The sequence below is a fragment of the Vicugna pacos genome, chromosome 13, assembly GCF_048564905.1.
Source record: "Vicugna pacos chromosome 13, VicPac4, whole genome shotgun sequence".
Classification (NCBI taxonomy): Eukaryota; Metazoa; Chordata; class Mammalia; order Artiodactyla; family Camelidae; genus Vicugna; species Vicugna pacos.
In genome coordinates this window covers 54,377,595-54,402,517 of record NC_132999.1, presented here as the reverse complement: position 1 = coordinate 54,402,517, position 24,923 = coordinate 54,377,595, and the positions used below count along the sequence as shown (strand labels likewise).

The following is a 24,923-nucleotide window of genomic DNA, read 5'->3' as shown; positions in this document are numbered from 1 at the left end:
TAGGGGAGGTGGGAAAGACAAGGGAACACAGGAAGTGGGCTTCGCTGAAATGCCAAATGCAGGGTTCAGACTGAAAAATTTTTAAATGTCAGTGCAATTAAAACAAATGATCCCTCCACTATCCACTGCCAAGCTAGGAACACTGGACCTGGGAGAGGATGAGAGCCGTAGGAGTCTATGATATCTCACTCCCCTACTCTGTGTCCCTCTGTGACATACGTGGTCTCATTAAAGAGAAGCAAGACCTGGAATAAACAGTCACGAGGGACACTCTTCACTGTGACCGGCTGGCGCTTGGTCACAACAGTAAGGAGGAGGTCACGTGGGTGCTCATTCAAACAGAAGCTCCCGTGCTTACGGCTGATTTTAAGGCAAAGACGGGACAATAAAACCCAGAGGCAGAGCCATTCTACTTTCAGCTGAGGTTCTGTCCCCAATCTCTTTTTGTTTCCTCCCAGCCTGAAAAAGAAAATAAAATCCCCAGCTACCAGTAGTTTGTTTTTCTGATCATCCTTAACATCCTTCAGACATTAAAAGGCACCTGGCACCCACAAGTGGTAACAATTCAACTCCACCCCAGGAAAAAAGAAAACTCTCCAATTGGCTTGGAGGAGCATCTAAAACCTGGCCTCCCTGTTCGCGGTACAGACCAACATTCTCTTTTTGTAGGCTCCAGGCTGGCCATCAAGAAGCTAAGTGTATCCCGTCCGACAGGACATGGGTGCTGCCCCGTGGGGACAGCTTCTGGGAAGCCCATGGGAGCTACAGAAGGCAGGCTGACAGCCCAAATCACGAGGGCTTGGAAAACATGGGTTCTCCTCTCCACACTGGTGTACCAGCCTCCCCTTCAAGCCGCATCTGTAAAACCACTGCGGGGAGGCTCCAGGAAGAGCAGAGGAAATGGCGGAGCCTGGCACGGAGCAAGCGCACAGCCACCAGAGGCTGCGAGGTGGTGTCATAAGGCCGTCTCTGGGCTGAGAAGGGGAGATCTCCCTTCTCCTGACTTTGCCGTGTTCTCAGCTGCCAACAGAACAAGGTCCTGCGTGCTCTGTGAGCGCGGTCCCATACCCTCAGCCCTGGGGGCGAGAGTGGGCTCTGGGCAAAACGGAGAATGAGAGCAAGGCCTCGCTGTGGGCTGGCCACGCCCAGATGTGACTGATGCCACATCACCCTCATCTGTGTGTTGGGACCAGCTGTTTCCACCACGGTTTTCGGAATGAGTCCCAGAGTCTGCCACAGCCATGGGACAGGTATTCTCAGAAATTCCATCCAGCACACGCAGGTGCAACAATTCCAGAGCAAACATACCAATTGGCTTAGGCATGTGCGACTTTAATGCCAGTTGCACTTAGAAGTGCACATCTGGACGGCGGCTGCACTTTATAGCCTCTCTTTACAAGGTTTTTGTTTTTTTACTTCAAGAGGAATAATGAAGGCCTCTCTGGAAACAATGGTGCTGCTGCAGGGGCTGCCAAGCTAGCTTGGGATTAGACCCAACCGTCCTCACCTCGCACCTCTGAAGCATCCTCTGCCTCTCTGACTACCCACGGAAATGCTGCGACCCTGCTTAGACCACCTCAGGACAACGTGGATGGTCAAGGTCTTCTGGAGTTTCAAAGTCATCACCATCGTCCAAGAGCTGCCATTTTTGAGAATCCAGTTTGTATCGAGGCTTTGCTATGTTATTTTACAGTTAAGATCGTGCAAACCCAGAGAGAGAAAGGAATGCACCCGAGTTACAAAGGTGAGAAATGGGGTGCTGGCTGCCCCAGAGCCATGTCCTGTTCCCATTCCAGGCTGCCTGCCATCTTGAGACCCCCCCAGCTGTGGTTGGGGGTACCATAGGGAATGCAGGTGGGTAGGCTAGGCCTCAGGGGGCCCTGGTTCAGCCTGTGGGGTTAAATTTAGGTAAGTTCTCTCTCTCACACACACACACACGCACACCCCCACCACCACCACACCACTGTACACAATGCTGCCTCAAGGTGGAGGAGAATGTCTGGGAAGGAAGGAAGGGGTGCACTGAGTGGCCAGGAGTCTGGGGCAAACACCAGGCACCCTATATCGGGAATTCTGGAAAGGAGGGTCCTCCACCTCAAGGAAGCAGCAGGGGCCTGCTGGCTGGACCTTTTTAAGACTACCCATCCTTGATACTTCCACCCAGCAGCATCCCAGGAGCACAGGGTGCCTGGCAGGACGAGGGAGCTCCACCACCAGAGGGAGCTGGTCCTCCCTTCACCCCGACACGTGGAATCACACAACCCCAAGTGTGACTGTGTGCCATGTGGGGACAGAAACCCAAGAATTCTGGAGGAACCAGAGTCCCTGATGCTGACTCAGGAGATCCTGTTTGTAAATGAACTTGTTTTCCTCACACTCCTATTTTCCATTTAACTTTCTTCCAGCAGATGAGATGCAGACAGTGCACGCCAGGACAACCGAACCCTGGGTGCAAACTTAGGATGCCAGGCAAAGGGGACCAACATGGACGCTCCTGTCACTGCCCTCGAGGCTGGGGGGCAACAGGCAGCTTGTCTGGACCCCCTCTTCACGGGCTCTAGAAACTGCAGCAGACAACCCTGCTTCAGAGCAGGGCTCATGGAAGAGCTGAAACTTACAGCTTGGGTTGAGCAGGAAGAAACTCATCCGACTTCCCGGACAATGGACCGGGCTTCTTTCGACACGCCTCCCACTTAATCAAAACAGCGCAGCTGAGGTGACCCGGGGTCTCTCCATCAGCTACTCCCAGCACTCTCACGCCAGCCCAAGACTGTGGCAGCTGAAGGCCCAGGGCAGACAGGGAAGGGTCTCAGAGGCCCTCTGTACGCATGGCTGAAGATACAAGTAATATACGTGGAAACCCAAACACTAATTACACTGCCGACAAGCTGGACGCCAGACACGACTTCCCAGCCTTTACCCTGCTGTCCCCAGAGCACAGGATGTGTAGCAAGTGGTGCCTGGGGCAGGATCCTGCAGGAGTCCCTTGGATGTGGAAGAGGCCCTCCACCTCTGGGCAAGGGCACCATGAGCCACCCAGACCCACCTGAAGGGGCAGGCGGTGGGGGCAGATAAGCCGGACCAGACGGTCCAGGTTTCGCCCACTCCCGAACTCTCCTGAACAATTCTGTTACCTTCCACGCGCCCAGCTCAGCATTTCCACCCACTTCCCAGTGGGGTTCCGACTTCTGAAACCAGAGGTAACTTGGTCTGGCTGTTTGTGGTGGTGGACACACTGGGTAACCCCAAACAAGTCCCGCTCAGCCACAGCAGAGGGAGGGTACTTAGGAAGTAGCCAGACTAAGAGAAGTCCAGTCAGGGTCTTTTACTCCCGGCCCCTCCGATCTAGCCTCCAAACGGCTCACGGAGGAGCTCCTTAGGATGTGTGTCAGAGCTTCCTGTGTCCCCTGGGACCCTTCAGACCCCCCCCCCCGACGCGCCGAGGACGACACCAAGCCCACGCCTGACAAGGGCCTGTGCGCTGCTCCCCACCGCCCACGTCCTGCTCGGCCTTCACTCAACAGCCACACAGCTCAGAGGGCCACCTCCACTGCCCCTCTGCGCCAGGGTACATGGCCCGGCCCGGCTCCCCAAGACCACCCGCAGTTTCACAATTGCAGTGGAAGGAGACAGGGCAGAAGCAGCCCAGGGAACCAGGCGTGAACTTCCAGGAGCCCTCCCAGTGGAGTCACACAAGGCCTAATTCCGCCACCAATGCGCCATGACCGCATGTAAGGTGCTGTCTCCACGGAAGCTCCTTGGAGGCCGCGTGCCCAGGGACCGCACTGGTGAGCACCCTCTACCTTGCACACAGCAGGGTTCCAGACTCCAGAAGGGAGGGTGGAGTTCAGCATAAACCATAGCGTTTGCATGAACAGCTTACACACTGTGACCATTCCTAATCAGGGAATGGAAGGAAATGGCCAAAATCTCAGTTCCCAGATGCCCAAGGAACAACCCTGCAAGGACAGCGGTCCCAGGTCCGCTCAGATAATGCTATTCCAAGCAGGGGCAAGCTCACCACAGACAACCCACGGTCCCTCCCCCAGCCACCACTGCCGACACTCTTCCCTACCCTAGTGCCTGGCTTTTGGTCCTTCACAGCACTTGTCACGTTGTGCAAGTCTTTTGCTCATATGTTTGCACCTCATCACCCCATTAAGCCCCATGAGGGCAGGGGCCCCGCCTGACCCGCCCCCACAACGCCCCCAGTGCTCAGAGCACAGCCGGGCCTCAGGAAGTATTTGTGGGTGGATCATAAAAAAGTCCTCTCTCCCGTCACCACAGTGGGAACAACTTCACTTCACTTTTGGAACAGACTTACTCAAGGTCTCCCTGTAGTCTAGTGGCAGAGCCCCGACCAGAACCTGATGCCTCCTAACATGGCTGGTGACGTCACACAGCCTGCTGTCTCCCCACTTACGCACCAGAGCCACCCCACGGCCACAAGCATAAATGCTCCGAACATAAGACATCCACACAGGTGACTGCTGCAAAAGCAGAATTCTGTTATGCGTGAAGGTCTAATGGACAGCATGGTGCAAGGTGAGCCTCAGGAACAGACCTCACCAACTGCCCCCTCAACCCCTTGGATGGGCAGTGGTACCCTGCCAATAAATAAGGAGACAGAGGCTCAGAAAAGTCAACCGACTTGCTCATAGTCTGTGAGTAATGACAGAACAGAGAATCAAGACCAAGTCTCTCCGAAAGCCCTGCTCCTCCCCACTCTGCTGGGGTCAGAGACTCCCGCTGCGAGGTGTCTGTGCCTCCCATCTTAGTGGCTCCACCCACCATCAGGTACCTGCTTCCCAGACTTCTGCTACTCCTACTTCAGCAGAAAAACTCCCGCTGCCACCTGCTATTCCCACCAGCACCAGAACACTAAAACTCCCCAGGCCCGATGCTCACATCCGAGGAAGGGGTAGCCCCTAGGAGCCCAGGATCCAAGGTCTGAGAAGGCAGCTGGGAACACGGAGTTTCAAAAACCAAGGAAACCAAGGCAACAAACTTTTCCACACGGAAATATGGATGTCCTGCTCTTGCTGGGCCACAGTTGCTCAAATGTCATCTGACAGAGGCACGGAGAACGGAAGGAAGGAGCAGAAACACCCCCAACTGCAAGGTGGCCCCAGAGCGGGGAGAGGAGGCAGGGAGCAGGAGGAAGGCCATCTGCCAAGCATCCTGGCCGCTGCTGGAGAGGCGCGTGGGCTCTGGGACTGCCACAGGGACGCCAGCCTTGTTTCTCTCTGTAAACTTCTTCCAGACAAGGAGGACTGATTAGAAACCTAATTAAAGCTTTTGAAGATTATCTCAGACCCGAAGCAAGGAAGAACACAAAATGCCTTCCCGCCCCACTCCTCCACCCCCCAGACTCTGGCCTTCATTAAGCTTTGATTTCAATCAATTGCACACCCACTGAAATTAACTTATAAAGCCAATAAATTGCAACCGCATGTTTGAAGGTATTATCTGCTGCAAGCCAAAAGCCAAGGATCGCAGAGCATGGGGCAAGATGTCTAGCACAGATGGGAGTAATCATCTCTGAAAGAGAGCAGTGCCAGCCCCTTCGGTTAGAACATCTGGTCTCAGCAGAACCCGGGCGGACAGAGGCAATGGCGAGAGCCAGGGTGAAAGCCAGAGTGGGGAGGGTTTCCTATCTTCTTTGGGAACCTGAAAACTCAAAAGCACCGATCCTGGAGCTCATGGCAGCCAACTGGCGGCTCACACTGCAAATAAGATGTTTCTCTGGCAGCTGTAAGTGCCTACCCTACGTGGAAGGCCCCACTGCTAAGTCTCTCCCAAGAAAGATGCATGCTTACGTCAAGTGATTAAGTTTTGTGACTGATGAGCTACCCTAGGCTTGGGCCTAAAAGGTCCAGACAACTCTGCTGAGAAAGGGGTGATCCTGTGAGCCAGCCACCCAAGAGCTGGCCCCTTCTGTTACTTCTCCCTACTCCCCAGGGGCTAACTGAGCCAGGCCCATGAATTAGTTAGAAAACCACCCTGGGGCTTGGGAGAGATGTTGACGACCAGGGTGGGATAGCTTGAGGAAGGGAAGTGATGGTGTTCAAGACAAGTAGATCATGACCCCGCGCAGCCCCAGCACGCCAGCAAGACGTGCCTGTCGTCTCCGAAGCCTTTTCAGCAGACTATCTTATTCTAAAATCTTATCTTATTCACAAGGCTGTCTGACTTGTGCTATCAACAGTTGCTTAATAGTTATTCTCTTGGGGAAAACTCGCCGCCATGATCCCTTTCCACAGCTCTGGCGATGGCAAAGAAGGAAATCCATAAATGTGGGAGGGCCTGGAGGGTGGGAGGGTGAGAACGTGGCAGGGAGCTGGGAGGAGTGGGGGAAACAAGGAACCGGTGGGCTTCAAAGGAAGACATGCAACTCACCTCCCTGGGCCCCTACTCACCTCTTGCCCACCTTGGGGAAGGAGTTATGCCCCCAACTGCTGGCACTTTAAAGCCATGATGGAGAAATGCCAGGCACAGGAGAGGCGGGGGACGGTACATCCCTATCGGGGTCGCAAGCCAGAGGGCCTGCTAGTCAATCCATTCCCGGCCCAGCTCCCTCACTCTGACCATACTAACCCCATGTGCTGATAATTTATTCTAATTTCCTACAAAGTCAAAACCTTCACAGACCCAGGGATCAAAGCCCAGAGCCCGAGGACAGAAGCCAAGGCTTTCCCTCAGGATGCTGGGGAAGCAGCTTTTATCTCTCATGGCAGAGAGAGGCCTCTGGGGGCAGCGAGCACAGCCTCTCTGGAGGGCCTAGGGTGGCTCTAGGCCGCCTGGCACGACCAACACAGGAGGAAGGGGAACCAGGAAGCTGTATTCATTCCTGTGCACACAGACATACAACAAAAAACACCCCCAGGTTTAGCCTTAAGGTGTGAGCCAATGAGGGTGCTGGAGAGGGCAGTGGCAGGAAGGGGCACCTCATGTCTCTGTTTTCTATTTTTCTTTTGTCAAATCTCCAACCATTCAGAAGATGAAGACAAATCTGTGTGTGAGCTGAGTTTGGTGCAGCCTTCCTGGTACAGAGCGAGAGTCCTTCCTGCTCACAGTCTTGGAACAAGAAGTCCCTGAAGGCTCCTTACAGCACAGCGCTCACTACAACACAAGGGGATTCTAAACCCGATGGCTGGAGTCAGGCAGCTTTCAGACATTTGAGGGAGTCACTGGTCTTAAGGCCAGAACACAAGCCACACCCAGATCTAACTCTGCACTCCATCAGGATCCGGCATTCAGACACACCTGGGCATCAGGGATTAAAGTCAGGGATAGCACCGGGGATGGGCCTGCTCATCACGGTCCTCAATCCCTGGGGGCGCAGGCCGAGCCCCACTTTGAAGCAGGGAGCCCCGGAGAGTCTGTCCTCCCCGGGGAAGCAGCCACTCCCCTCCTCTGGCATAGTGGTCTGGCCGAGGCTCCGAGCACCTCTCGGCAGGCCCAGGACGCAGGCCATCTTCCCTGCCCTTTGGGCAGCAGCTCAGACAAGAGCCAGCAGACATGAGGCCACATTAAGGGTGAAGCCTCCCCTCAGAGTGATCTTTGCCTGAGCCCTTCTGTTGACGTGAAAGGAAGGCAGGTGGCAGAATCCATGGAGGAGCCCTGTGGCTTCCTTCACTGGGGTGACAGCCAAAGAGCCTTCCTGCCTACGGGAACAGGCCCCTTCATCCCGTGGAACAATCTGGTCCCTAGAAAACCTGGAGTAACCACTGGCCGGTGCTGCTCAAGGCAGAGACAGGGCCTCTGAGCCCCTGGCTGACCTCCCTCTGCTCCGGAATCACGGGGAGAGGAGTTCAGGCTCTGGGCCCTACCAAGGTCACTGACATGGCCGCCAACAACTCTCGGGGCACTGTGACAACGGTAACTTCCGGAGGTGAGTGAGGGACCAAGACAGGGGAGGGAGGGAGGAAGAAAAAGGAGACTTGATTCATAATCATTAGGCCAAAAACGAGCTGGCTCATCGTGTGTGGTCCAGCTGGGAAAATGCTCCTCACTTACGGCCTCAGTGGAGTGTCCTCAGAACTCTGATAAAACTGGGTGCTTTGAAACTGAAGACTGGCTGCCCAATGACAGCTCTAACTGCCATCCCTTGGTGGCCTGTGGCTGCTGTCACACGGGGAGAACTGAGCCCCCCCTGCGTCCCTCACATACTGGGGAATGAAGGGCCTCCTGCCCGTCTCTGTGGGTGCCACCAGAGGCCTTGCACCCTCTCCTCCCCCTGTGAAGAGCACACTGATGCTGCTGGGGACAGAATGGAAACCCCTGGCTGGCACTCCACTCTACAGACTGTACCAGAGCCTTAGGGTCTGGCTTGTCCAGTTAGAACCCCACTGGGAGCAGGAAGCTGTCCTGTCACCACCTCCCAACCTCCCCGCAGGTCAGCTCACCTGTGTAGGCCCAGGCCCAGGCACAAAGAAACACAGGTCATTAAGGCTTCAAAGCCACCTTCAAAGTGGACATCTGCCCAGGCCAAGGAGCCTTCTCAGGAGGCAGTGCAGAGTTCGACCCAGGGTACCAGCCCCAGCTCTCGCTGTTTTCTAGCAGGTTAACCTGCTTGAGAACTTCTCTGAGCACCGCTTTCATCATCTGTTAAATGAGGAAACTCCCACTTACCCACAGTCACTGTAAGGATCGGGGCACACACCTAAGACTGACCACGTGTCATTATACGTGAGAACCAGCGAGACAGGAGAAGGAAGGAAGGAAGGAGCAAAGGCGACACTGGACTCATCCCCAGGTCTGGTTCCAAATGGCAGCACAAGGCAACATGTCTCCATCACTTTATTTAGGAAATCACAACCCAAAGGTTTAAACCTATAGGAAATTAGAACTAGCCTCATTCTGATCCCTGGAGAATCCAAGAGCTGCCCTGCCCTGGAGCCGCCAGCACAAGCCGCCTTCTGCCCGGACTGCTCCTTCCCCGCCCAGCATCAGACCAGCTCCAGTGTCAGCTCCCTGAGAGGCATCCCCCACCCCTGCACTTAAAGTCCCCAGTCGCTCCCTGTCCCATCACCCTCCACGACACCGACCTGTTTGCACTCATTTGTCTTCCCACAGCGGACACAGCAGGGACCTGGTCGGCTGGATTCAAGGCTGGAGCCCTAGCACTTGGTGAGCACCTGGCTCGTGGCAAATACTCAAAATGCTGGTCCAGTAAGTGAATAAATTTTGGACGCTGGAGTGAAAAGGATGATTTTATATAAAATACATTTCTGGCTGTGTGACCCTGGGCAAGTGACCTCACCTCTCTGAATCTGTTGACTCACTTATAACAAGGGGATAATCCTCTGGCACAGGCTGACATGAGGATGAAATGGGGTAAGAGCGCGAGGTGGTTAATGCCGTGCTCACAGGCACTGGCTGGTAACGGCTGTCATCTTCACTGCTATTTTAGCATCAATATTATCACTATCACATGAAACTGATTACATTTAGGAATTCTTATTTAGTAGTGGGATTGGCTTCTTGCCAAATGGCTGAGTAATAGACCAGAGACAACAGCAACGAGACAGACTTCTCAGCATCCCTGAAGGAGGAGCTATTCTGCAGCAGGGTGAAGTTCTAGATGGAAGAACTCTTTAAACACTAAAATTTATTCCAACTGTGAACATCAAGAATTTGTGGAAACTTCAGGAAAATATGGGCTCAAATCCTAGATCTTCACCCTTATGTCCTGTGGTGAGTCATTTAGACTCTCGGAACCTGTTTCCTCGTCTGTAAAGAAGGGAAAATCATCTCCCCCAGAGGTTCTTGAAAGGATTAAAGATAATGTCTGTAAAATATTGGCACGTGATAGATACTGAAGATAAAGCTGATTCACACAGCTGATGCATTCAGGGGAGACTGAAATGTTCGGGGCCATTTGTTTGGGGCTTCCTCAGAGCTGTGTTTTTGCTTAAGTGTCGTGGGGTTGTTTGTTTGTGTGTCAGATTGAGAGGTGTCCCTTTTCCTCCAGAACCAGCTTCGAAAGGAAATTCTCTATTGAATGTGCTATATCAAATCTGCTGAGAACTCAACGACCACTCCAACCGTCGGCACGACGGAGACCTGCAGTTCCTGTTCGAAGTGGAACAACACCTGCTTTCGGACAACAGCTCAAGAACTGGTTTTATACTTTTAAAGGATGCTATATATACACATGAAAGAACAAAGAGAAAGTGAGAGAGACTTACGTGGCCTGCAAAGCCTAAAATGTCTACTCTCTGGCCCTTTACAGAAGTGTTTGCCAAGCCCTCCCCCGAATGACTGAACTTGTACTAAGGTAGCATCGCGTACGTTACAGTTGTGCTGAGTTTTCAGTGTAGAACTTAACTAACAATGCGATTTCACTGACTAAGAGAACAGTGCTTCAGAGGATGAGGCTTCTCTGGAGCCTTTCCCTGCAAGGCTGATGAGGTGGCCACCCTCTGTGATGGTGCAGCAGAAAGGGGAAGAATCTAAGGAGACCCAGCGAAAGCACTTTCCAAAGCCGCGGCTGAGGCCCCCGACAACTCAGCAGTCAGCAAAATGCGAGCTCGGAGAGGGGCAGCCTAAGCCCCACTGTTTAAGGACCTCGACTCCTCCTGCCCAGCGACAGGTCCGGAAGCAGGGCCTTGAGCCCCAGGTGAGGAGTCAGGACGTGCCCTACAGCAGAAAACCAGAGGGGCCTCGGGGGACGGAAACAGCTGGGTTTGATTCCTCACTCGGCCGCCTGCCTTGGACAGAAATACCTTAACCTTCATGAGCTTTCGTTTCTTTGTCTGAAAAATGGGGAATAAAGTGGCGACCACGTTTGTGAGGAGTGGAGACAACGTACATGAAATGCCCGGCACTGAGTTCTGCGCAAGGTGTTCAGCCCCAGCAGCACTGCTGTGACGATGAAGCAGGCGAAGAGTGCCGCCTGGGCAGGCCAGCACCTTAGCACCCAGCCACCTGCGACGGACCTGATGACCACGCTAGCGCCCAGTACCGTGCTGTGGGTGCTCAGAACTTTTACAAGTTAGGCAAGCCAGGGGGCAGGTCCGCGGGAGACTGCCTGGCCCGGTCGTGGTCCCATCTGTGATTTACGTATGGACAAGGTGAGAGCGGCAAGGCAGAGGGCGTGTGTGACTCACAGGTCTCGATACTGGTCAAAGGCATTGTTGGCTTCCACCTCCAGCTTTCTCAGTCGAGCAGAAGGCATGGCCCCATCTTCCAAAGGAGGGTCATACTTGTTACTCCATGGTGACCTGGAGGGGAGAAAAAGGAGACCACGTGAATTGTTCCAGGGAGGTATGGCCGGTGAGCTGCAGGTCCAAGCCCCAGCTTCTGAAATTGCAGAGGAAAAGCCACCATCCACAGCAAAGATCGTTCCAGGCCCCGGCCACAAACACGGCTTTCTTGAGGTCTGCAGAGCAAGGGCTCACTCAGACTCCACCAGACCTGGGTATGAGCCCCGGGTTCCACCTCCCACCAGCTGCGGATTTCTGACAGGTGTCTTGACTTCTCTGCACCTCCCTTTCTTCATGTGCAAACTGAGGCTACTATTTGCTTCCCACAGGGCTGTTCTGAGGAGCAAAGAAGAAAAGTACATCAAATGTCTAGACCAGAGACTGGCACACAGTAAGTGTTCAACAAATGTGACTTCTCACCCTTTTCCCAATTTTCTTTTGTTTCACCGTTGTACTGACCTGCTGGCAGCTCTGGAGAAAGTTTTACTTCTCGAACACCTTCTCACACAATTAAGGATTAAGAAGAGAGCTGTCAGTTATGGAAGCAGGTGAGAGAGCTAGCCCCACGGGGAAAGGCTGATCACACGTAAGAAAGCCTGAGTTCTCCCGTGAACAGAGGACAGCTCTCCAGCCTCCGGGGACGGTGCACACACACAAGCTGCTAAGTAATGAGAACCAGCCTCACTTTTTCCAGCCCAAGAACTTGCTGCATTTTTAAAAAATGTATTCTGGCACATCAGGAAAGCATTTAATCACAGAGAGTACTGGAAAGGGGGCTATAAGGGAAATACCTACTCATTAATTCCTACAGGTGGAGTTCAGAGAAAGAATTAAAAAGGCGAGAGAGGAAAGAACAGGAGAGGGCAATATGGGAGTTCAGACTTTTGGGCACAAACACCTCGATGTGTCCACCGTAGGAAACCCCACTACTTTTCCTGGGTTCCCTTCCTGACAACAGCACTTCACATCACTGAGGACTCGAAAGAACCTTTTGATTTGGGATTGATAGTAAGGAAGAAAAAGGTATCACCATCTCCTGGACCCCAGTTTTAACCAATTTCGTGCACAAACATCCTTCTTGGATGCCTGGCACCTACATCAGCAAATCACGTCAAGGAGGCTGGGCGTCTTCTCTGAGTCACCCTCAGGCAGGGGTCCTGGCTCTCTCGGCTACTGGTCCACAAAGGTAAGTAGGGGGAGAGTCACTGTGCTTGGTGTCCCTAAAGGGTCTCCAGGCAGCAGCTGCCCTGGCCACCTCAAAGCAGAAGGTGCCTGGAAACCCTTCTCTCCAAGCCAACTGTTCCCCGACCCCACTCACCAGTGTTCGTAGAGACTTTGCAACCATAGGGGGAAATGCTCCCTGCTGCCCTGTGGCCAGCAGCCAGCTCCTGTGGTCACATCAGACCATACACAGGCCACAGGAGAGTCGTGGGACAAGCAGGACCCCACCTGGCTTGCAGGGCAGGTGTGAAGCCAACACCGGGCTAGCCCTCCCTCCAGAGGCCTCTCCCTCCTCGAGCAGGGCTGACCTGTGTGTTCTCATTGTTCTCATCTCTCAAAACAGGGCTGCCCGACAGAACTTTTCAAAACAAATGTTCTGTCTCTGCCCTGTCCACCAGCTTCATGCGGCTCCTGAGGACTTGTGTGACTGAGGATCTGGATTTTTAATTTTATTTAATTTGAACTGATTTAGACAATCAACTTTAGAACCTAAGCTCCAAGAGGGCAAGAGTCTTGTCTGTCTTGCTCTCCGCTGTTTGCTCAGCACCTGGAATAGTGCCCGGCACTCAACCACATGCTCATTAAAATTTTAAAAAAGTAGAAAAATGGATGGATTACTGCACACCCGCCTGCAACCCCCAACACAAAGCAGAAGTAACCACCCTCCGCCTCCCCCTCACCCCCACACAGATGTTGATTCTTGCAGCTGTCACATCCCCGCGCCCTGCCCTGGCCCTCGCGCCGCAGCGCCCGGCACCGAGCTTGTGGGCACTAAGTGAAGCCTCACAGTGTGGGGTGGGGAGGAAAGGGTGCAGAGCAACTCTGCTGGGGCCCCTCAAACCGACAGAGATGGAGCAACTTTCTGCAGAGGGACACCTAAGCATAACAAACAAACAAATTAGCAAAGACCTCTCAGCAGACCCAGAGACAGGGATGGAGCTGCAGAGTGCTGTCACCACCAGCACCATTTATTTGTAAACTAGGCCTGCTACCTCCACTCACAAGGGGAGTGGAAAGGAATCCAAGCATGAGGATCTCAAGTCCCCACCTCCCCTGCGGCCCCCAGACTCCCCTCAGCCACTCAGAGGTCAGACTTGCGTTTCCACAGCTGCACGGCCAGTGCTGTCCTGGGGGCCCGGGCGACCCACCCCAACTGGCTTCCATTTAAAGGCGACCTGATTCGACACGAAGAGCCCATCTCTCTCGACAACTGGGGGCCTGGAATTTTCGAGAAGCCTGTAACTCACATCGCTCCTGGCTCACAGACGACAGCATTTCAAGCCGTTAGCCCTGGAGCCGGGGTAATTGTAGCTGGGGGAAAAATCATAACATTACCCAGAATATTCTGAGTGGAAGGGGCACTCAGAACACATTTAAGAGCTTAAATGGAGGCCATTTGAAAAAAGACAGATGGACAGGAACGCTTAGATTTCAAAAGTCAGGCCTTTCATTTCCCTCAGAGAATGCTTTTTGTTTCAGCTAACAGGTTTCAAACAGTGCTGCTGGCAAACCATCACACCATAAGGATCTTATTTAAGCAAACGATCAAACACAGTTAGGACAGAAATGTGTGGAGAAAATCAGAAGACCTTGAAGTTTTATACCAAGAAGAGAAAAAAGGAAAGCCCTGTGCCTGACACTCCGGGCTCCTCTCCGGCTGAAGTCCCCCAGGCCCCTCTAGGAGCCCCAGGAACGCGGTGGGAGCCAGCCGGCGGGGCGCCCTGGAGGGGCTGCAGGCACCACACCTCCGGGAAGGCCTGGCCTTGGCGCTGACTGGAAATGATCCCAGCCCTTCCACTAGCTGCTGAGGAGCAGCTGCCTCACACAGCAAGCCCTGGTTTCCAGGTGGAAAAAGGAAACATGACGACACCAAACAAGACTCAGCTCCAGGACCACCTCTTCCAGGAAGCCTCCTATGAACCCGGTGCCTGGTGAGGCTGCTTGTCCTTTGGCCATGGGCTCCCTGGCCTGTCGGCCCCCTTAGCACCCTCTCCCCGTGAGGGCTAGGCCTGGCCCTACGCGCACAAGTGGGACAGCGGCCAAGCCTCATCTACCGCAGGGCACTCTCAGCGCCGCTGTGCTGGGACACGCACACCTGCACCTGCAGCTCCACCCGGAGCCCCTGAACTCAGACCACCCACAGCCTCCTTACCCGATATCTCCACTTCCATCCAGCGGGCAGTTTCAACTGTCCCCACACCAGCACCTCCCAGAGTCTGCCTCACCTCAATACACACTGACCCCACCTTCAGCAGCTCATCCTTCCACACCCTGTCCACCTGCAGACAGTGCTGCACTTTTAAAACCTGAATGCTTCACTTTTAATACTTACCTCACATTTGACTACTTCTCCCCAGTTCCACTCTAGTCTCCAGTCTGGATCAGGCCAAAATCTATTCTTTCCCTAATGACTATCTGAAGCTAGGAAAGGGACGTGATTATAAAATAGTTGTCTTGTCTCTTTTAAAAAGTCACTATTAATTGAATCTTTGTAACTCACTCCAAGTTCTACACTGTTCAGCACTTTACACATGCTATTTCTTTTAACCCAAGTGCCCTGTACTAAGTCCTATTACCCTCATCCTGGCCTTGAGGGCCTCCCTGCTGGGCTGACTCTGACCAGCTCATCCTCACCCAGGGCCGTTAACGCCAGAACACTGTCCTCCTGGATGAGTGTGGGGACTGAACTTCTTTATCCTCAAATTTCATTTCAAACTTGACCACCAACATCAGAGCCTTCCCTGTCTCTGCATCCCACCACTCCCTCCCCTGGTCCTTTGTTATTTCTTCATCCATTCTTCACCATCCACACTGTTTATGCACTTGCTAACTGCCCGGGTCCTTGACTTGGATACAAGCGGCACCGCAGAGTGACTTAGAACAGTGCCTGCCACAGCGAGCACCTGCTCACAGAGATGTGTAATTAACATTCTGTTGAAAGAACGAATACTATCATTTCCATTCCATACATGAGGAAACTAAAGATCAGAGACAATAAGCAATTTGTCAAAGTTCCCGTCTGCTACAGGGGGCAGTGCTGACTCCAGCTATGTTTTCCTGCTTTCCTTTCTCAGGCCCACCCCCTCCCCACAAAAAGAATGAGGCTGAAGCCGTAAGACTCTGCCCAGGTTCTGTGGCCTCTACATAAACCTGAAGTAGACTGTGCTCTTCCTCCATCTCTAAGGCACCGACTACAGCCAACAACCACAGGAATACTAGACTGGTTAAGGGATTCCCAATCTTTTTTAATAGGAAGAACTCCTAGACACCCTCAGAGACCTAGCTCTGACATCCTCTCCTTCGGGAGGTCTTCCTGGAGTTAACCTCAGCCTTTCCTAGGCTACCCTCACACCCTGAATAAGCCTAGCCCCGGCTGCACGAGTCATGTCTGCTCTAGACCAGTGATGCCCCAGGGCAGGGACAAATGTCAGCTCAGGTATTCACAGCCCTGGTGTTGATGGAAAGAGAAAGGGAGGGGCAGTGTGTCTGACAGCTTCATCCGCATGCCCTCAACCACGCAGGCCCTCCCTGTGCTCAGATCCCACCAGGTGTGCACCCTGTACCCTCCCCTTTGCAGGACTTGATGCGATTGTAACGAAGCAGCTCACTGGTTTTGAACAACATCCTCCTCCCATTAGACTGTAAGCTCCACCAGGACTTCGGTTCACTGGAGGCACTCCATAAACATCTGTTGGTCGACAGGATGGAAGGGGTACGAGGGAGGGAGGAAGGACGAGCAGAAGGACAAATAGAAAAAGGGCTGATAGGCTGTCAAAGCTCAGTGGTCCTTGGGCTGCTGGCAGAGGTACTGAGTGGCCTGAGGTACGGTGTGCCTGGGGCAGGAGCTCACCTATAGGAGTCCCCATCTCTGTTGTAGTCACACAAAAGATAATCCTTTCCCACCACCTTGTCTCTGGCGATTTTCAGTGGCTGGTCAACAGAAGACAGGAGATCCTCACATAGACTGGGGACCTGGCAGAAAGAGAGGAAAAGGCAGAACATGGGTTAAAATAACACATCAAACCCAGGTCGGCCAACGGCAACTGGAGCCACACCGTGGTCAGTGTACTGAACATCTGGCCCTTGGTACCCTGCCAGGATTATGGGCTTGTTCCTTTCTTTTCCACATGTTTCTGACACCAACTGTGTCCCTCTGTAAAGAAACTTGTTCTTGAATTACAGGGGAGCGTGATTTCCAATACAGCCTTCCTTCCAAACTGCGTGCAGCTTTAATTACCTGGCCGCCGGGGTGGTCTAGCACATTTAAGTACATATGTGCTTGGTGTTGGTCTCTGGTGGGCAAAGTACAAGCTGAAGTCCTGAGAAGAAGGTAAACATCTGAAATACACAGGAACCCAAAGAACCGGGGAAGAATAACCCACCCAAGCGGGAGGACTCGCACAGGCTCCCGTGCTGGGTGGAGTTTCCAACGCTTTCCAGGCCCCCGGCCGAGCACTACCAGGTTGCCTTGTGGAGTCTGCCCTACCTGCTGCAAAGGCAGTGCCGCCCAGCGCCCCCAGCGCCGAGCTCCGGTTCTCAGGTTGACCCCGGGCCCCTGGCTGAGGCGGCGGCCCTGGGGGTGCGGCAGGCAGGGCTGAATCCCCGGGCAAACGCTGCTGAATCTGACACACAGCCCTGCTAGTAACTAGGCCCCTGGCCTCCTGCTCCCAACTCAAACATCAATTTCCACCAAAATATTCCAGGAAGGGATGGCAGTGCTCTCAGAAATGGATTCTTTCAGGCTTGAGTCACTTCCATGCTATATTTTCAATGTGCTGACTTACTCGTTTCACGGGCCTGGGTTTACGAAGGCCCCACCATATCATTTACCAGACAAGTGGCTGCCAACTGCACCAATAACCCTCCCAAATGGAAAAGTTAAGTCATATGGCAGAGGCACCCAGAAGGGCAGCTCCGCAGAGGGGCTGACAGCTACAGCAGTGTCTGTGCCTCCAGAAGACCCACACCGCCAGCAGGAGGACATGGCTGGGGAGCACCGCCACCTCGGACACTACCCAGCCTCCGTGGGCTTTCTCGAGTCATCTCTGCCGACCATGAGGGGCTTCAGAACTCAGCCTGGAAGGCACTGTCTGACACAACTGTAAGATGGTTCCCCTGCCTTGTGGCTCACATAAATGCTGGCCTCAGGGACATGATCAGTTTCTCATACAGGGAGCAGCACCAGCCCCCCAGAAATGCACACACCATTAACCCCACAAGGTGTTTATTTCAGAATTCCTCCTTCTTGATGCAACAATCACCTGTGTACCCACCTCACCAGACAAACAAAAAAAAACCACACAAATAAAAATGGGGTTATTTACAATTAGTTTTGGTGATGAGAGTATCACCCCCTCCCATTTCCAAGGGGCTATTGTGGCTCATGCACTATGCTAGGCCCTTTGTATGGGCACATTGTCTACTTAAAGCTCACACGCATCTCATGAAGTAGTTATGTATTGATTACAGATTACAGAACTGAAACCCAGAGCCACTAAGTTACCCAAGGTCCTCACAAGAAGCAAGCAGTAGAGACAGAAATCTCCCCCTCGGACCGCCGGAACTCTGGTTTGGTAGACAGCTAAGAAGACTGGGCACACCAAAGGCACACACTGATGGCATAGACCCCACCCTCCCACCCCCACCCCTGCTCAGCTATGGATGGCCACAGACCCCTTCACCTGGAAAAAAGTCCAGATCAACGCAGGGAAGATTTTAACAGCTTCCACCGAAGGCAGCTGGGATTTGAAGTAGTCTTGCTCTCCTGTCATTGGCCAAGTGAATGGCCCTGGGCGATATGCCTGCCTGTCACGTTACAGCCCTTCCTTGGCATCTCCATTCTGTTGGACTGCTACCTTGGCTTACCTGTTGGGCCCTGACTTTTGCATAGAACCTCATTCAAACTTGTAGAGGCCCTGACACTATTGGCCTAATTTATCCTGGATTATAGAAAAGACCAAGCCAACAGGCTCTGAAGTTAGACTTCCTGATTCCTCTACTTACTGGCCTTCTGGAAGGGCAAGTCCCTTTACTGCTCTATCAAGACTCACATCCACACCTGTAAAGAAGGGATAATGAAACCAAGCCAGGTGGGGAGTCCATGAGCTGGTGCACTCAGGACACGCCGATGCTCCCATTCCCGGTACGCCGTCTGCGCCTTGTCATTCTCAGGCAGCAGCTCCAGCCTAGATGGCACCCGAATCCACTGTACAGCCTCAGGCACTGGCTGCAAATGGACCACTGAGAGTCCAGTTCTTCTTAATCCCAGTTCTGTCCAGAGCCGGCTGTGTGGCCCCTTTCCCACTAGTGTGTTGCTGGAACTAAGTCCCCGCATAGGAAGGCTTACAGGATAATGGGATTTGGTAGAAAACAGGCTTGACTTCACTCCTAACCAAGAGGTTAATCCATGGATCAAAAGCATTTCAGTAATTTCTTCCCAGCAGTTATCCTAACTGAAATTTTTGTATTGGTTTCTTTTCTGTCTCTCTCACTGGAACATAAATTGGACCAGGGCAAGGACTTCAGTCCTGTTGGTGGCTGTACCCTGTACCCAGAGCAGTGCGTGATACAGCAGGTGGTTGGCACATTAGGGAGGGAGCGGTTTCACAATAGGGAGCCTCCCAAATGCCAATCAGCTTTATCTTTAAATTAACAAACTGGTGTGCAGCAAGGATCTTCATCGAAAGTTTGTGGTCAAGAACTAAACTTTGATGGACACTAATGACGATTTCACTGTGGTTCCAACCAGGCAACCCCAAATATGAACCGTGATGTGGTGGAAGAACACCAGAGCTGGAGTTTTAGTGAAAGTCCTGGCAGCTGTGTTACTACGTGAGCTCCAGGGGCACAACCCTAATGCTGGACTGGGGACTGAGACCCGGGCTCGGGCCACTGCTCGACTGTTCACTAGCCACATGGGCGTGGGCTTGGCCTGAGGTGGTTCGTCTGTCAAACAGTCGGTGAGCTCCATCAGAGACAGACTGCTGCTGGGCTGTGGTAAGAGTCTTATTGCTTCAGGGAAAATAAGCCAGGTAAAGAAAGACTATAATTGAAATGACATTAAGTCCTCCATATGTTTGAACGTATTCATCCTTTGAGAATGCCTTTTTTTTTCTCCAGTGTTAAGATGTCTATAATTTTATGAAATGGCAAGTTTTGTTTTTGTTTAAAAGGTTCACAACCCAATGACTTACTCCTCTTCTGTTTTAAATATTTCTGGCCTGTGAAATCAAAAAATGTGGCAGCCACTTTTCTAGAAACTGGGATCCAGCGATCCCTGCCTGTCCAAGTGGATCAGGGTTATTTTCAAGGTCAGCATAAAGGACCAGGAGGGACTCCACTCCTCCCACTTTGTAACTCATGTCTTTCAAAGCAGACAAAGCAGATGAGGGCAACAGTGCAAAGGGTCGATGGGTGGTACAAGCTGTCATCAACAGCCACCCTTATTGCCTGCCTGCCTGCCCAACCTCCTCTCCTACTGTTCTGGGCACAGGCCCCTCATTCCATACAGCTTGAGCCAGGCTGAGCTCCACTCTGCCATCACCATCACCATCACTGATGAGAGGGCCTATGCAGGGAAAAGTTCTCTCTGGGGGGATATGTGGCCCACCTTCTTTCTGCCAGGGAAGCTGGGTTTGGGGGAGGGTCCTGGGCTGCAGCAGGCACTGAGTCTCTGAGCACAGCAGTGCCACGGTGATAGCACCTGAGCGCCCAGAAGCAGCTGCCCTTGAAGATCTGTGCCTGGACTTCTCTAAATCTATGGCCAGGTACTAACCAACCTCAGGCAAACACAATTCTAAACTGTAACTCCCTAAACTACGGCCATGCACAGAAAAACACAGAGAGCTCCTGAACAAGGAGTGTCCCGCCCTACCGTGAAAAGCACCTGGCACGTGACGTGGCGGATGATTCTTCACCCAATCACGTGCCATTTTCACTTTTTGGATAAACTCTCAAGTGGGGCCACATCTTCGTATTCCACTTCCCTCCATCAGTCCTGTGTCTTTGTTCAACGATAAAATGCTCTGTGGGAATGATCGTGCTGTCGTCATGAGGAAGGAGAAGTGAGGACTACACGGTGTGCCCACCGACCTGCGCCAGAGCAGCCACCCGAGGGTGCGGTGGTCATGATCTGGCGCCACCCAATTCGTCGTACCCCACCCCACCCCGCCCTCCACTTCTGCCTAAACCCTCTCAAACCGCGACACTGCCCCACACACTGCTTCTGGGACGTGTAGGTTTGCACATGCGTTCTTCCCACTCAACAATCCTCCCCACTTAGGGTTGCTGGGTAAAATAATGCATCGGCCAGTTAAATTTTTATTTCAGATACATAATGAATATGACTTTGCTACAAGTGTGTCTCCAGTGTTACACAGGACATATATTTTTTTGCTAAATCTGGCAACCTACCCTCATACTCTTTAAATCCTACCATCCTTCAGGGTCCAGCCCAAACTCCAACTTCTCTGGAATTCCTGCAGGAACACTGATGTCACCTGAACCCCAAATGCTTTGGGGATGGCTGTCCTAACACTGCCATTGGCCCTCATTTTACTTCTTCCTCGATACTTAACATTCTTTATCGAGCGCTGACTCTGCCGGCAGAGGCAGGTCCTCTGGCCTCAGCCCAGCAGCACACGCACTGTGGTGGTGCTCCAGCATGTCTGCTGGCTTTCGTGGAAGTGGGTATTAATCCTGTGATCTGAGGTCACAGTATAGACCCAGAATAAAGGCAGTTTATCTCTGTAATCTAGTCAATTAGTTAATGACTCTCTCCCTACACTCATCCCAACCCTACCCCCACCTCCCAGCCATGTCAAGTGCTCAGAACAGTGGAAGGAATCACATTAACTCTCATGGATCATGAGTCTGCACAGCAATTTAAATGAAAGGACAGGTCCAAACAAGGCCGGGAGTTCACTTCAGGGTGCGAGTGTCATTGGCTCGGCCAACAACGGCGAGAACACGCGGTTGGTGCCGCCCGCCCAAGGGCCGGGTGGTTTCTGTCCAAACTGCCCATCTGAACTGCTTAACAGCCTTCGTAAGGAATGTTCAGATAACACCAAAAGGTGTCAGACCGATCCAAGCTGTTGGGGGGATTTAAACCTAATTCTAAGTGACTTGGAATAATAAACAACGCCGCACTGGCCAACACAGCGTTCCCACCGCCGTTCTGGTGGTGAAGTTCAGGGCTCCATCGTCTCTCACTGCCACGACCTCCTCTGTGGCCACATCCCTTAAACCACCATGCTCTTCACCACTGGTACCCCCATCTGGCTCATGGGTGCCCACAGGGCCACAGGAAAGATGGGACAAAAGGGGAATAAAATGAACTAGGGCCAGGGGAGGGAAAAAACCCAGAAGGTAGAAGGCAGGAGGGAAGCTACCATGCCATGAGCCTCAGGTGACAGCTTACTAAGCGCCTAAAGAGGAGGAGGATGTAGAGCGGCAGCTGGCGCACCAGGTGCTGTCCTGTAAACTCCACCTCCATCGTCTCCTTCCAGCTTCCAAGCATACAGACACAGTGCCCATCCCTATTTTAAAGAAGGGAAAAAGGGCCTTAGAGAAGTAACTGGCCCCAAGTCACTCAGCTACTAGGCAATGTCTAAGAAAAGACATGTGAGATACAGTAAATCTGGGTTAAAAAAAACACATCCACTCTCGCTATTGCCCAAAACTGAATACTCTTCTACTATCTGACCCAACAGCTGATCACATGAAAAGAGATACAAATCAGAAGTTTCCGGCCACAAGTGAGGTTTGCGTTTGGGCCGCCATATGGTTCTAGTTTGCCTCTTCCCCTTCTCCATTAGTTATTAATGTTGAAAAAAATTGTTCAACCAGAAAAAGAAACTTGAGATGAACCCTTAAAAAAAAGCACAAAAGCCAGACCAGTTCAACTCCATGGATAATCTAATCCACGGCGCCCTCGTCTTTAAGAAGTGCGCCCTTGTATCTCGGTTCTTAAAAAAATGGCCAAATGAACACATTCCGCCTTTTGATCTGCCCGCTGGCTGAGAGAGAAGAATCGAAAACAGACCCCGTTCGCTGGGTTGCACACACAGATGAGTAATGTTGCTGAAATCGTGGCTGGGCAGAGTCCTGGCCGGCACCCCTCCCCGCAGACAGGAAGCATCAGGATACCAGAGCTCCCTCCCGGTGGCCAGCAGAGGTCTCTGCTTACAATCTATTCCTTTTCTTTTTCCCAAGGCCCCAGACTTTCCCCCTTTTTCCCTAATAAGAATAAAAAAGAAAACAGGGAGAGTATTTTTAGTGACACACATGCTAGTGTCAGAAACACAACCTACAGTGTGGAGTTTTGGAAAACACCAACCTCAAAGTCAAACACAAGTTCAAATCCTTGGTCTGCCACTTCCTGGCTGAGTGTAACCTTCCTAAATCTCAGAACTGGGGGCTACACCACCTGTCTCAATAGATACCGACTGCCCACGCCAGACACGTGCTAGGCGCCACAGATTTAGTGGCAGACAAGATAGCATGTTCCAGCCACTGGAAACAGACAGGGCGCAGGGAGCCACCCCGAGAGTGGCCAGGGCTGTGAAGCAACCCTGACGGAGATGGAATGGGGGACTGAAGGGATTCAGTGGTCTGAGGTGAGCGGGCAGAGATGACATGTGAGGAAGGAGGAGAGACACTGGACTGTGAGGGAAGAGCCCACATGAAGGCTCTGCAGCAGGAGGCCCCCAGGTGAGTGTAAGGGAGAGAAGCATCTGTGGGCTACAGTGGGACCAGGTGGGGCTGGAGAGGTGGACAGGGGCCAGTTGAGGTTGGAGTGGGACCTTAGCTAGGTGGCACAGTCGGTCACTCTGAATGTGATGGCAATCCCTGGCACATTGCTTTTCATAAAAACTTTTAAAGCGTCCCTCCCACCTCATCCCCAGCCTCCCAGGTGTCCAGGACTCTAGGACTAGTCCATGGAAGTGGGCCCAGGCAGCCTCCAGAGCCTACAGGAGATGAGAGACCCCAGCCCCACCCCACTGCTCAGGGCAGAGGAAATACAAGTCCTCCCCACAACTGCCTGGCGGCAGCTTTGTCACAAGGACCTCAGTTTGTTGCCACCAGAAACGCTTTGGGCTCTGGAAGCACAGTCTCCATGTGAACTGATCTAACGCCTCTCTGAGTGCTCGCACTGGGGAACCTCCAAAACAGTAAATTCACTCGGATGGTTGACCTGAGTGAGCGGAGGGGGAGCCCAGGGCCCCACTCACCTCCAGGAACACTTGCTCACTCCCGGGAGGCCTCAAGGCCTGTTACTTCAGGATCCAAATGTTATCAAGCACCTCCCTGGAGGCAGGGCTCCCTGGCGATGACCCTCCCTCCCTACCGTGTGGACGAGGAAACCCAAGTGCAGGGAAGCTGCTCATTCAGTCCACGAGGGGTGGAGCAGAACTGGAATCTAAGTTCCAGGCTCTGACCCAGCAATTCCAAAGCACAGGCCCCACCAGGCCGACAAGGGGAGGGGCTCTCGCTCCCAACCCCTCCTCCAGCTGGGCTCTGAGGAGTGGGGGTTAAGAAGGGAAGAGAACTGGGGGGACTCTAGGTCTGTACTCCCCTACTCCTGCACTGCAAAAAAGGACCCCACGCCACCACCCAGCACAGCCTGAACCCAGGGGTGCCAGCCCTCCTCCAGTTTCAGATCTGGCCTCTCTTCTAATTAAGCTATCATTCCACTCTGAGAACAATATTCCTTAAGTACAAGTACAGACTGTACTTGAGGACTGTAAATTTTAAGATTTGCTTTTAAGGAACTCATCATTAAATGTACATGTCAAGTATAAGAAGCAATCTCTCCATTTCAGGAACATCAAAACATGAGCGAACTGTGCCCTTCAGATCCAGGACGCGGGTCTGGGCACCAGAGCCAGCAGACGAGGACTTGCTCATGAAAGGCACATGCTGTCGGCCGGGGTCACAACACTGAGGGGCTAACACACATGAAGCTGCCAGTGGGGCCAAGGTTAGGAAATTGTTTCTAATCGACACATTTTATTTTCCTTAGAAATCAATTTTTCAGGTACCACTGACAACAAAAGGCTTTCTCAAGAAACAATAAGCCCTCCTTCTCCCTTCCTTTTCTCAGGCAGGTGCCCCAAACCACCCCAGAGATAAGTAAGAAACAAAGCACACATCCTGGGCTGGGTTTTGGCCATTCACACTCCAAAGCTTTGCCCTCTGGAAGCTCACGGCCTGGAATAAGAGGCCAGAAAGGTTTTCTAAAAGAAGGGTCAGGAAGGGGCAGAACAAAGAGAAGACAAATTGAAAGGAGAAATTAAAATCACTGTATGTGAGTCACCCAGGGGCACACACAAGGCCCCTGTTGTCCACGTGTAACCTTACGCTTCCCAGAAGGGGACAAACCAGGCACTTGGAGTCTAATTAAATTAACCATTCCCTGGCCAGGAGCGAACTCATCACGAGTGTCTGCAGAGAGAAGCCAGGGTCTTTCTAAGTTACCCACTCCTCTTCATT

The 24,923-nt window shown here is 52.6% G+C and overlaps 1 protein-coding gene across 4 annotated transcripts in view; it reads right to left on the bottom strand.

Moving 5' to 3' along the window:
- Nucleotides 1-24,923, bottom strand: part of CAPZB (capping actin protein of muscle Z-line subunit beta) — a 129,510-nt gene that overhangs the window by 24,683 nt on the left and 79,904 nt on the right. For all 4 annotated transcript variants that reach the window (XM_031683742.2, XM_006196714.3, XM_072975250.1 and 1 more), the window contains 2 exons: nt 16,282-16,403; nt 11,115-11,228 (listed from right to left, as the gene is read on the bottom strand). In XM_031683742.2, the coding sequence (XP_031539602.1) occupies nt 11,115-11,228; nt 16,282-16,403 (236 nt within the window). The remainder of the gene's footprint in view (nt 1-11,114; nt 11,229-16,281; nt 16,404-24,923) is intronic.